Genomic DNA, 12,210 nt, shown 5'->3' on the forward strand with positions numbered 1-12,210 from the left:
TATGTCTGGAGGTAGTGTGGGTCAGTAGGGTCATTATGTCTGGAGGTAGTGTGGGTCAGTAGGGTCATTATGTCTGGAGGTAGTGTGGGTCAGTAGGGTCATTATGTCTGGAGGTAGTTTGGGTCAGTAGGGTCATTATGTCTGGAGGTAGTATGGGTCAGTAGGGTCATTATGTCTGGGGGTAGTATGGCTCAGTAGGGTCATTATGTCTGGGGGTAGTATGGGTCAGTAGGGTCATTATGTCTGGAGGTAGTGTGGGTCAGTAGGGTCATTATGTCTGGAGGTAGTATGGCTTAGTAGGGTCATTATGTCTGGAGGAAGTTTGGGTCAGTAGGGTCATTATGTCTGGAGGTAGTGTGGGTCAGTAGGGTCATTATGTCTGGAGGTAGTATGGCTCAGTAGGGTCATTATGTCTGGGGGTATATATGGCTCAGTAGGGTCATTATGTCTGGAGGTAGTATGGGTCAGTAGGGTCACTATGTCTGGAGGTAGTATGGGTCAGTAGGGTCATTATGTCTGGAGGTAGTGTGGGTCAATAGGGTCATTATGTCTGGGGGTAATATGGGTCAGTAGGGTCATTATGTCTGGAGGTAGTATGGGTCAGTAGGGTCATTATGCCTGGAGGTAGTATGGGTCAGTAGGGTCATTATGTCTGGGGGGTAGTATGGGTCAGTAGGGTCATCATGTCTGGAGGTAGTGTGGGTCAGTAGGGTCATTATGTCTGGAGGTAGTGTGGGTCAGTAGGGTCAGTATGTCTGGGGGTAATATGGGTCAGTAGGGTCATTATGTCTGGAGGTAGTTTGGGTCAGTAGGGTCATTATGTCTGGGGGTAGTATGGGTCAGTAGGGTCATTATGTCTGGGGGTAGTATGGGTCAGTAGGGTCATTATGTCTGGAGGTAGTATGGGTCAGTAGGGTCATTATGTCTGGGGGTAGTATGGGTCAGTAGGGTCATTATGTCTGGAGGTAGTGTGGGTCAGTAGGGTCATTATGTCTGGAGGTAGTGTGGGTCAGTAGGGTCATTATGTCTGGAGGTAGTGTGGGTCAGTAGGGTCATTATGTCTGGAGGTAGTATGGCTTAGTAGGGTCATTATGTCTGGAGGTAGTATGGGTCAGTAGGGTCATTATGTCTGGAGGTAGTATGGGTCAGTAGGGTCATCATGTCTGGAGGTAGTGTGGGTCAGTAGGGTCATTATGTCTGGAGGTAGTGTGGGTCAGTAGGGTCAGTATGTCTGGGGGTAATATGGGTCAGTAGGGTCATTATGTCTGGAGGTAGTTTGGGTCAGTAGGGTCATTATGTCTGGGGGTAGTATGGGTCAGTAGGGTCATTATGTCTGGGGGTAGTATGGGTCAGTAGGGTCATTATGTCTGGAGGTAGTATGGGTCAGTAGGGTCATTATGTCTGGGGGTAGTATGGGTCAGTAGGGTCATTATGTCTGGAGGTAGTGTGGGTCAGTAGGGTCATTATGTCTGGAGGTAGTGTGGGTCAGTAGGGTCATTATGTCTGGAGGTAGTGTGGGTCAGTAGGGTCATTATGTCTGGAGGTAGTTTGGGTCAGTAGGGTCATTATGTCTGGAGGTAGTATGGGTCAGTAGGGTCATTATGTCTGGGGGTAGTATGGCTCAGTAGGGTCATTATGTCTGGGGGTAGTATGGGTCAGTAGGGTCATTATGTCTGGGGGTAGTATGGGTCAGTAGGGTCATTATGTCTGGAGGTAGTTTGGGTCAGTAGGGTCATTATGTCTGGGGGTAGTATGGGTCAGTAGGGTCATTATGTCTGGGGGTAGTATGGGTCAGTAGGGTCATTATGTCTGGAGGTAGTATGGCTCAGTAGGGTCATTATGTCTGGGGGTAGTATGGGTCAGTAGGGTCATTATGTCTGGGGGTATATATGGGTCGGTAGGGTCATTATGTCTGGAGGTAGTATGGGTCAGTAGGGTCAATATGTCGGGGGGGGGGGGTAGTATGGGTCTGTAGGGTCATTATGTCTTGGAGTAATGTAGGATGTGTAGGGATCACTCACCTCTTGTGCTTGTTGATGAAGTCCACCAGCTCCTCCTCAGTGTACGGTTTATCTGGGACGGTGACCGGCTCATCCATAAAAGGTTCATAGAAGTCCACTTCATTCAGTTTCAGTGTCAGAGCCTTCGCCACCTACCATCGTCATCATCAAAGAAAACATTAATGACATAGCAGAGATCTGAGAGCCCCTTCCTGGACACTTCATCAATCCCTACACCTGACCCCATCAATCCCAACACCTATCCTCATCAATCCCTACACCTGACCCCATCAGTCCCAGCACCTATCCTCATCAATCCCTACACCTGACCCCATCAGCCCCAACACCTATCCTCATCAATCCCTACGCCTGACCCCGTCAGTCCCAACACCTATCCTCATCACTCCCTACACCTGACCCCTCACCCCTTACACCTGTACTTGACCCTGTTATTACCGCACACTGTTAGACAGGAGAATTGGGTTGGTTAGCAGACTGGTCGATGAGTTGAGTTGGGAATTTTTCGGGTTTTGTTTTGCATGGGTCGCCCTTGCTGTGAGGACCCGCAGTTATAGGTGGGGGGGGGGGGGGTAGGGGGTGGGGGCCGGGGCCATTTGTTTGTCCCCCCTAATAATGCTGAATTCTCCCTCTACATGAAGCGCAGTATGAAACGTCCATCTTACCGACTTGTCAAATGTCGCAAAGAACTTGATGTACGGGTGAAAATTTTCCGCAGCTTCCACAAATTCCTTGTAATCTGCAATTCAGACAGAGAACCCCCATCAGTACGGTCACATAGATACCCCGAGGGCATAGACTGGTCAGTATGGATACAGGGCCTGTGCCACTCTTACCTTCCAGCTCTGTGCCCCAAATACTAATCATAGAAGGACCGCCCAACCACTGCTGAAGATACAGAGCCTTACAAAAGTATTCACACCCCTTGGAATTTCCCTAATTTTCTCATGTTACATCCAAAACCGTAAATGTATTTTATTGGGATTTTATGTGATAGACCGACACAAAGTGGCCATAATTGTGAAGTGGAAGGAAAATGATACAAATAAATCTGTGAAAAGTGTGGCTGCATTTGTATTCACCCCCTTTACTCTGATACCCCTAACTAAAATCTAGAGGAACCAATTGCCTTCAGAAGTCACCTAATTAGTAAATAGAGTCCCCCTGTGTGTCATTTATTCTCAGTATAAATACAGCTGTTCTGTGAAGCCCTCAGAGGTTTGTTAGAGAATCTTAGTGAACAAACAGCATCATGAAGGCCAAGGAACCCAGCAGACAGGTCAGGGATAAAGTTGTGGAGAAGTGTAAAGCAGGGTTAGGTTATAAAAAATCTCCCAAGCTTTGACCATCTCACGGAGCGCTGAGAAAAATGGGAAAATGGAAAGAGTATGGCACAACTGCAACCCTACCAAGACATGGCCGTCCACCTAAACTGACCGGCCGGGCCCCTACCAAGACATGGCCATCCACCTAAACTGACCGGCCGGGCCCCTACCAAGACATGGCCGTCCATCTAAACTGACCGGCCGGGCCCCTACCAAGACATGGCCATCCACCTAAACTGACCGGCCGGGCCCCTACCAAGACATGGCCATCCACCTAAACTGACCGGCCGGGCCCCTACCAAGACATGGCCGTCCATCTAAACTGACCGGCCGGGCCCCTACCAAGACATGGCCATCCACCTAAACTGACCGGCCGGGCCCCTACCAAGACATGGCCGTCCATCTAAACTGACCGGCCGGGCCCCTACCAAGACATGGCCATCCACCTAAACTGACCGGCCGGGCCCCTACCAAGACATGGCCGTCCATCTAAACTGACCGGCCGGGCCCCTACCAAGACATGGCCATCCACCTAAACTGACCGGCCGGGCCCCTACCAAGACATGGCCGTCCACCTAAACTGACCGGCTGGGCCCCTACCAAGACATGGCCATCCACCTAAACTGACCGGCCGGGCCCCTATCAAGACATGGCTGTAATTTTTTGTGAAGAATCAACAACAAGTGGGACACAATCATGAAGTGGAATGAAATTTATTGGATATTTCAAACTTTGTTAACAAATAAAAAACTGAAAAATTGGGCGTGCAAAATTATTCAGCCCCCTTTACTTTCAGTGCAGCAAACTCTCTCCAGAAGTTCAGTGAGGATCTCTGAATGATCCAATGTTGACCCAAATGACTAATGATGATAAATAGAATCCACCTGTGTATAATCAAGTCTCCGTATAAATGCACCTGCACTGTGATAGTCTCAGAGGTCCGTTTAAAGCGCAGAGAGCATCATGAAGAACAAGGAACACACCAGGCAGGTCCGAGATACTGTTGTGGAGAAGTTTAAAGCCGGATTTGGATACAAAAAGATTTCCCAAGCTTTAAACATCCCAAGGAGCACTGTGCAAGCGATAATATTGAAATGGAAGGAGTATCAGACCACTGCAAATCTACGAAGACCTGGCCATCCCTCTAAACTTTCAGCTCATACAAGGAGAAGACTGATCAGAGATGCAGCCAAGAGGCCCATGATCACTCTGGATGAACTGCAGAGATCTACAGCTGAGGTGGGAGACTCTGTCCATAGGACAACAATCAGTCGTATACTGCACAAATCTGCCCTTTATGGAAGAGTGGCAAGAAGAAAGCCATTTCTTAAAGATATCCATAAAAAGTGTCGTTTAAAGTTTGCCACAAGCCACCTGGGAGACACCAAACATGTGGAAGAAGGGGCTCTGGTTAGAGTTGAGCGGACACCTAGATGTCCGTGTTCGACGGGTTCGGCCGAACTTAAAAAAAAAGTCCAGGTCCGTGTCCCGGACTTTTGCCGAACTTTTCCCGGACACCGAACCCCATTGAAGTCAATGGGGACCCGAACTTTCAGGCACTAAAATGGCTCTAAAACACCAATGGAAAGGGCTAGAGTGCTGCAAATGGCAGCAAAACGTAGTTAAGAGCATGGCAAGTGCTCTGCAAACAAATGTGGATAGGGAAATAACTTAAAACAACAAAAAAAAAAACAGAAAAATAAAACAATGTTCTTCATCTGTGAAGGACGAGGCCCATATGGAGTAGGAGGGAGGTTGAGGTGGTGGTGGATGTGGCGGTGTCATAGGCGTGCGCACAGGGTGTGCCGGGTGTGCCTGGGTTCACCCTAATCACCTAGGGCACATTAGCATTATCGCTCTGTTTGCCAGTGAGGAGATGGGAAAGATCTCCCTCGGACCTGCTCTGCTCTATTTCTCTTTGCCAGCAGGGAGAGTAATGTATCGGGGCCATGTACATGTAGGCAAACACATGCATGTGTATTTCAACTTTGGGGTGCACACCCTAATGCAATAGGCTGCGCACACCTATGGGTGGTGTAGGTGGAAGCGGCGGTGGAGGAGGACCAGGGCCGGATTAAGAGCATCATGGTCTTGGTGCTGAGGATTTTGAAGGGCCTTAAGGGCCGTGCCTTGGCATGCACCCAGAGGAGGAAGGGTGCAGCCATGCATGCCTAATTCAACATGGGATGCTGTCTCTGAAGCCCATAAACACATCCATGCATCGGCAACTGTCCCTCCTTGTCCGGCCTTCGTGCTGTGTGGGGAGGTTCTGAGGGAGCTGCCTGGGGAAGCGAGCATAGAAGCCAGACTTCTGTGTTTACAAGTGACAGAAGAGCGGTAACAGTGAATATGGCCAACCCGGGGCCTATATAAAAGGTAGGGGCCTGGAGCTGCAGCTCCAATAGCCCCTACGTTAATCTGGCCCTGAGGAGGACGAGGCCAACACTGCTTCTTTTCACAAATTTTAAATGAGGGTACACCCCAAAAGAGTGAGAAAGAGCAAAAATAGAACAATGGCTGGGTAAGGTCGGTATCCATCGCTATTCTGCACAAGGTACGGAAAAGTCCCGTGGGATCCATGCCTGGTTCATTTTAATGAACGTGAGCTTGTCCACATTGTCTCTGGACAGGCGGCTGCGCTTGTCTGTTATAACGCCCCCAGCCGTGCTAAATACCCGTTCAGATAATACACTGGCTGCAGGGCACGCCAGCACCTCCAAGGCGTAAAGGGCAAGCTCAGGCCATGTGCCCAATTTGGAGACCCAGAAGTTGAAGGGGGCAGACCCCTCATTCAGTACGTCTAGGCGTGTGCACACATACTGCTCCACCATGTTGGTAAAATGCTGCCTCCTGCTAAGACGTTCCATCTGAGCTGCTGGTGCTGCTGTTTGTTGTGGCGTGCTGACAAAGCTTTTCCACATTTCGGCCATGCTAACCCTGCCTTCTGAGGTGCTGGCGGTGCCCTGGTTGAGTTGGCGACCTCCTCCTCCTCCTCCTCTGCCTTGTGCTTCCACTGTGGCCCCGCTGTCAGATGGGAATGCCAGCAGCATGGCGTCTACCAGCGTGCGCTTGTACTCGCGCATCTTGCGATCGTGCTCCAGTGAGTGAATTAAGGACGGTACGTTGTCCTTGTAACGGGGATCCAGCAGCGTGGCCACCCAGTAATCAGCACAAGTTAGAATGTGGGCAACTCGGCGGTTGTTGTGGAGACACTGCAGCATGTAATCGCTCATGTGTGCCAGGCTGCCCAGAGGCAATGAAAGGCTGTCCTCTGTGGGAGGTGTATCGTCCGTGTCCTCTGTATCCCCCCAGCCACGCACCAGTGATGGCCATGAGCTGGCCTGGGTGCCACCCTGCTGTGAACATGCTTCCATCTCCTCCTCCAGCTCCTCCTCCTCCTCATCCTCCTCATCCTCCAGAACTGTGCCCCTGCTGGACAATTGTGTCCCTGGCGTTTGTGTGTGCAGGAACCCACCCTCGGAGCCCCTTGTGAATGACTGCCCTGAAAGCCTTGGAAATGTTACCTCTTCATCCTCCTCCTCCTCCTCATCCTGTGCCACATCCTCTTCCATCATCGCCCGAATTGTTTTTTCAAGGAGGCATAGAAGTGGGATAGTTAAGCTGAGAACGGCGTCATCGCCACTGGCCATGTTGGTGGAGTACTCAAAACAGCGCAACAAGGCACACAGGTCTCGCATGGAGGCCCAGTTATTGGTGGTGAAGTGGTGCTGTTCCGTAGAGCGACTCACGCGTGCGTGCTGCAGCTGAAACTCCACTATGGCCTGCTGCTGCTCGTACAGTCTTTCCAGCATGTGCAAGGTGGAGTTCCACCTTGTGGGCACGTCACATATGAGGCGGTGAGCGGGAAGGCCGAAGTTACGCTGCAGCGCTGACAGGCGAGCAGCAGCAGGGTGAGAACGCAGAAAGTGCGCACAAACGGCCCGCACTTTCTGCAGCAGCTCTGACATATCGGGGTAGTTTTTAAGGAACCTCTGCACCACCAAATTCAGCACATGCGCCAGGCAAGGGATGTGCGTCAAACCGGCTAGGCCCAGAGCTGCTATGAGATTTCGCCCGTTATCGCACACCACCAGGCCGGGCTTCAGGCTCGCTGGCAGCAGCCACTCATTTGTCTGATGTTCCATGCTCCTCCACAACTCCTGCGCAGTGTGTGGTTTGTCCCCCAAACAGGCAAGTTTTAAAACTGCCTGCTGTCGTTTACCCCTGGCCGTGCTGAAGTTGGTGGTGAAGGTGTTACGCTGTCCGGATGAGGAGGCGGTAGAGGATGAGGAAGCGGAGTAGGAGGAGTTAGGAACAGGAGGCAAACTGAAGCGCCCTGCAATCCTCGGTGGTGGAAGGACATGCGCCAAATTGCTATCCGCCTCAGGCCCATCCGCCACTGCATTTACCCAGTGTGCCGTTAGGGAGTTATAACGCCCCTGACCGTGCTTACTGGTCCACGTATCGGTAGTTAGGTGGACCTTGCCAGAGATGGCATTGCGCAGTGCACACCTGATTTTTTCCCCCACTTGGTTGTGCAGGGAAGGGATGGCTTGCCTGGGAAAGTAGTGGCGGCTGGGCACGACGTACTGTGGGACAGCCACCGACATAAGGTTTTTAAAACTGTGCGTCTCCACCAGACGGAATGACAGCATTTCAAAGGCCAAGAATTTTGAAATGCTGGCATTCAGGGCCAGGGATCGCGGGTGGGTAGGGGAGTACTTCCTCTTCCTCTCAAGTGTTTGGGAGATGGAAAGCTGAACGCTTCCACGGGACATTGTGGAGATGGTTGGTGACCCAGGTGGTGGTTTTGCTGACAGATCGTCTGTTTGCGGGGTGGCAGGTGCCGGTATCACTACAGATGTGGCTGGAGCGGTCGAGACTGCAGCAGAAGAGGAAGCAGGATGAGCCAGAGACGTTTCTTGGTTTTGAAGGTGTGTACTCCACTGCAGCTCGTGCTTTGCACTTAGATGCCTGATCATGCAGGTTGTGCTCAGGTTGAGAAGGTTTATGCCTCGCTTCAAGCTCTGATTGCACAGGGTGCAAACCACTCGTGTCCTGTCATCAGCACATTTTCTAAAGAACTTCCACGCTAGAGAACTCCTTTGAGCTGACTTTGGTGCGCTCGTTCCCTTGCTGCGTTGGGCAGTAGCAGGCGTAGTGTCTAGGGCACGGCCGCTCCGCTTCTGCACCCTGCTCCCTCTTCTGCTGTGCTGGTGGCTCTGTGCGACCACCGCCTCTTCCTCCAAACTACTCAGGTCACCTGCATGACGTTCATTCCATGTGGGGTCGAGGACCTCATCGTCCTCCACATCATCTTCCACCCAGTCTTCACCCCTGCCCTTCTTGTCGGTCTCCACAATGCTGAACGCCGCAGCAGTTGGCACCTGCGTTTCGTCATCATCGGAGACGTGCTGCGATGGTCCTTGCATGTACTCATCTTGAGAAATAAGTGGTTGGGCATCGCTGCACTCAATCTCTTCCACTTCTGGGGCAGGGCTAGGTGGATGGCCCTGGGAAACCCTGCTGACAGAGTCATCAAAAAGAAGAAGAGACTGCTGTATGGCTTGGGGCTCAGACTGCTTGCCTGATTTGCAAGGGGGTGAGGTGAAAGACGGTTGGACATTGGCTGCAGGTGCCAACTCTGACCTTTCTGCAGTAGACTGGGTGGGAGACAATGTGAAGGAACTGGAGGCACTGTCAGCAGCAAACCAATCTACTATCGCCTCTCTGTGTTCTGGCCTCATCACTTCTAGAGGCGTATGATGCCCTAACAAATACTGATACAGGTTCTGTCGCCTACTAACACTTGAGGAAGGTGTTTCACTTGTGCGTGTAGCTGGCACAGATCGACTACGTCCTCTCCTTGCAACAGGAGCTCTACCAGCAGCACCACGACCCAGGCCACGGCCCCTATTTTACGGTCTCCTCATATTTCTGTAATTTAAGATCTTGCCCTAGAAAGGTGTTTATTGAATAGCGGAACAAAACAACAACAGTATCGCACGGGTGTATCTGACAGTCAAATATGCAAACTATGCCGCAATTTAATGTTTTTTACCCCAAAAGGGTGTATATTGAATAGCGGAATAGGAAAAAGGATATAAAACGGTGTATCCCACATGTACAAACACAGACTAGGCCCCGATTACAATTTTTTGTACCCTAAAGGGAGGATGAGGAAGAGGAGTAGGAGGAGTTGGGAACAGGAGGCAAACTGAAGCGCCCTGCAATCCTTGGCGGTGGAAGGAGATGCGCCAAACAAATTTAAAAGGTGTATCTCACACGTACCGATACAGACTATGCCGTAATTTAATTTTCTTACACTCCAAAAGGGTGTATATTGAATAGCGGAATAGGACAAATTTTACAAAACGGTGTATCTCACACGTACAAACACCAACTAGGCCCCGATTACAATTTTTTGTACCCTAAAGGCAGGATGAGGAAGAGGAGTAGGAGGAGTTGGGAACAGGAGGCAAACTGAAGCACCCTGCAATCCTCGGCGGTAGAAGGAGATGCGCCAAACAAATTTAAAAAGGTGTATCTCACATGTACCGATACAGACTATCCCGCAATTTAATTTTTTACACTCAAACAGGGTGTATATTGAATAGCGGAATAGGACAAATTTTACAAAACGGTGTATCTCACACGTACAAACACAAACTAGGCCCCGATTACAATTTTTTGTACCCTAAAGGCAGGATGAGGAGTAGGAGGAGTTCGGAACAGGCAGGAGGCAGACTGAAGCACCCTCAAATCCTCGGCAGTATGAGATGCGCCCCAAAAATTGGAAAGGTGTATCTCACATGTACCGACACAGACTATCCCGCAATTTAATTGATCCCCAAAGGTTTTTTATTGAATAGCGGAATAGGAAATATGATCAAAAAAAGTGTATGTATCTCACACGTACAGAAGCACACTAGGCCCCAATTACTATTGTTTGTACCCCTAAAAGGATGGATGAGGAGTAGGAGGAGTATGGAACAGGCATCACCCTCAAATCTTCAGAAGTATGAGATGAACCCCAAAAACCCCAAATATCATTCAGCTCTGCTGCAGGCCACAATTTAATTTTTTTTTAACCCAAGGCTGTATATTGAATAGTGGAATAGAAAAAAGTGTATGATTTTTGAAACCACTCAATATTAGCACATGTGAACTGAACACAGCAGTGTATGATCAGTCAGCACAGCACAGCTGAAGGAAAAATGCTGCACACAGTGCCTGATAGAAAAATACTTTTCTCCCTCCTCCTCAGTGGGCAAAAAAGATTGTGTTCACTGCACCCCAAAAAGATTGTGTTCACTGCACCCCAAAAAGATTGTGTTCACTGTACCCCAAAAAGATTGTGTTCACTACACCACAAAAAGATTGTGTTCACTGCAGCCCACACACAGCAAAATGGATGTGGACCACTGACACCTGCCTATCCCACCCTACACAGCAATATCGATTGTAGTTTGTAGAATGCACTGTCTGACCCTAAAAATCTGCAGACTCTGTCCCTAAAAGGATTGATAAGATCGTAGATCGGTCACTGCAAACCCCACCCCACACAGCAATGTCGATTGTAGTTTGTAGAACACACTGACCCTAAAAATCAGCAGACTCTCTCCCTAAAATGCCTACAACTCGCCCTGCCTAATACACTCCGACCTGTCCCTCAATTCTATCCGGACACAAATGTTTTTTTTTTCCTGTCTGTCCCTAATCAGCAGCCAGCACGTTGATGTGTGCTCTCTCCCTGAACTAAACAGCAGAATGACGCCGCAGCGGCGCTGCCTCGAACTTATAAAGACTTGGTCACATGCTTCAGACGGCCAATCACAGCTACTGATACATTTGCAGGCATGGCTGGGATGGCTTAAGGCACACCAGTTAAACGCTTGTTGATTGGCTGTTGAAAGCCCGCCATGAAAAGCGCGCCAAAGCATGCAAAACCCGGAAATAAAACGACCGAACACGGATTTTTACCCGAATATACAATAAAGTTTTCGGGTCCGTGTTCGGGTAACAAAAATCCAATTTTTCGGTACGAACACGAATAATACAGTCTGTGTTCGCTCAACCCTAGCTCTGGTCAGATGAAACCAAAATCAAACTTTTTGGCAACAATGTAAAACGTTATGTTTGGTGTAAAATCAACACAGCTCATCACCCTGAACACACCATCCCCACTGTCACACATGGTGGTGGCAGCATCATGGTTTGGGCCTGCTTTTCTTCAGCAGGGACAGGGAAGATGGTTAAAATTGATGGGAAGATGGATGGAGCCAAATACAGGACCATTCTGGAAGAAAACCTGATGAAGTCTGCAAAAGACCTGAGACTGGGACGGAGATTTGTCTTCCAACAAGACAATGATCCAAAATATAAAGCAAAATCTACAATGGAATGGTTCACAAATAAGCATAACCAGGTGTTAGAATGGCCAAGTCAAAGTCCAGACCTGAATCCAATCGAGAATCTGTGGAAAGAACTGAAAACTGCTGTTCACAAACGCTCTCCATCCAACCTCACTGAGCTCGAGCTGTTTTGCAAGGAGGAATGGGCAAAAATTTCAGTCTCTCGATGTGCAAAACTGATAGAGACATACCCCAAGCGACTTACAGCTGTAATCGCAGCAAAAGGTGGCGCTACAAAGTATTAACTTAAGGGGGCTGAATAATTTTGCACGCCCAATTTTTCAGTTTTTTATTTGTCAAAAAAGTTTGAAATATCCAATAAATTTCGTTCCACTTCATGATTGTGTCCCACTTGTTGATTCTTCACAAAAAATTACAGTTTTATATCTTTATGTTTGAAGCCTGAAATGCGGAAAAAGGTTGAAAAGTTCAAGGGGGACGAATACTTTCACA

At 49.3% G+C, this 12,210-nt stretch overlaps 1 protein-coding gene across 1 annotated transcript in view; it reads right to left on the reverse strand.

Annotated features, from left to right (window-relative positions):
- CASQ2 (calsequestrin 2) overlaps positions 1-12,210 on the reverse strand; it is a 97,954-nt gene that overhangs the window by 24,904 nt on the left and 60,840 nt on the right. The window contains exons 5-6 of the mRNA XM_082245164.1: positions 2,684-2,757; positions 2,022-2,152 (exon numbers count right to left, since the gene is read on the reverse strand). Of these exons, the coding sequence (XP_082101290.1) occupies positions 2,022-2,152; positions 2,684-2,757 (205 nt within the window). The remainder of the gene's footprint in view (positions 1-2,021; positions 2,153-2,683; positions 2,758-12,210) is intronic.

The sequence above is a fragment of the Pelophylax lessonae genome (assembly GCF_965119305.1).
Source record: "Pelophylax lessonae genome assembly, chromosome: 2".
In the NCBI taxonomy this organism is placed as follows: domain Eukaryota; kingdom Metazoa; phylum Chordata; class Amphibia; order Anura; family Ranidae; genus Pelophylax; species Pelophylax lessonae.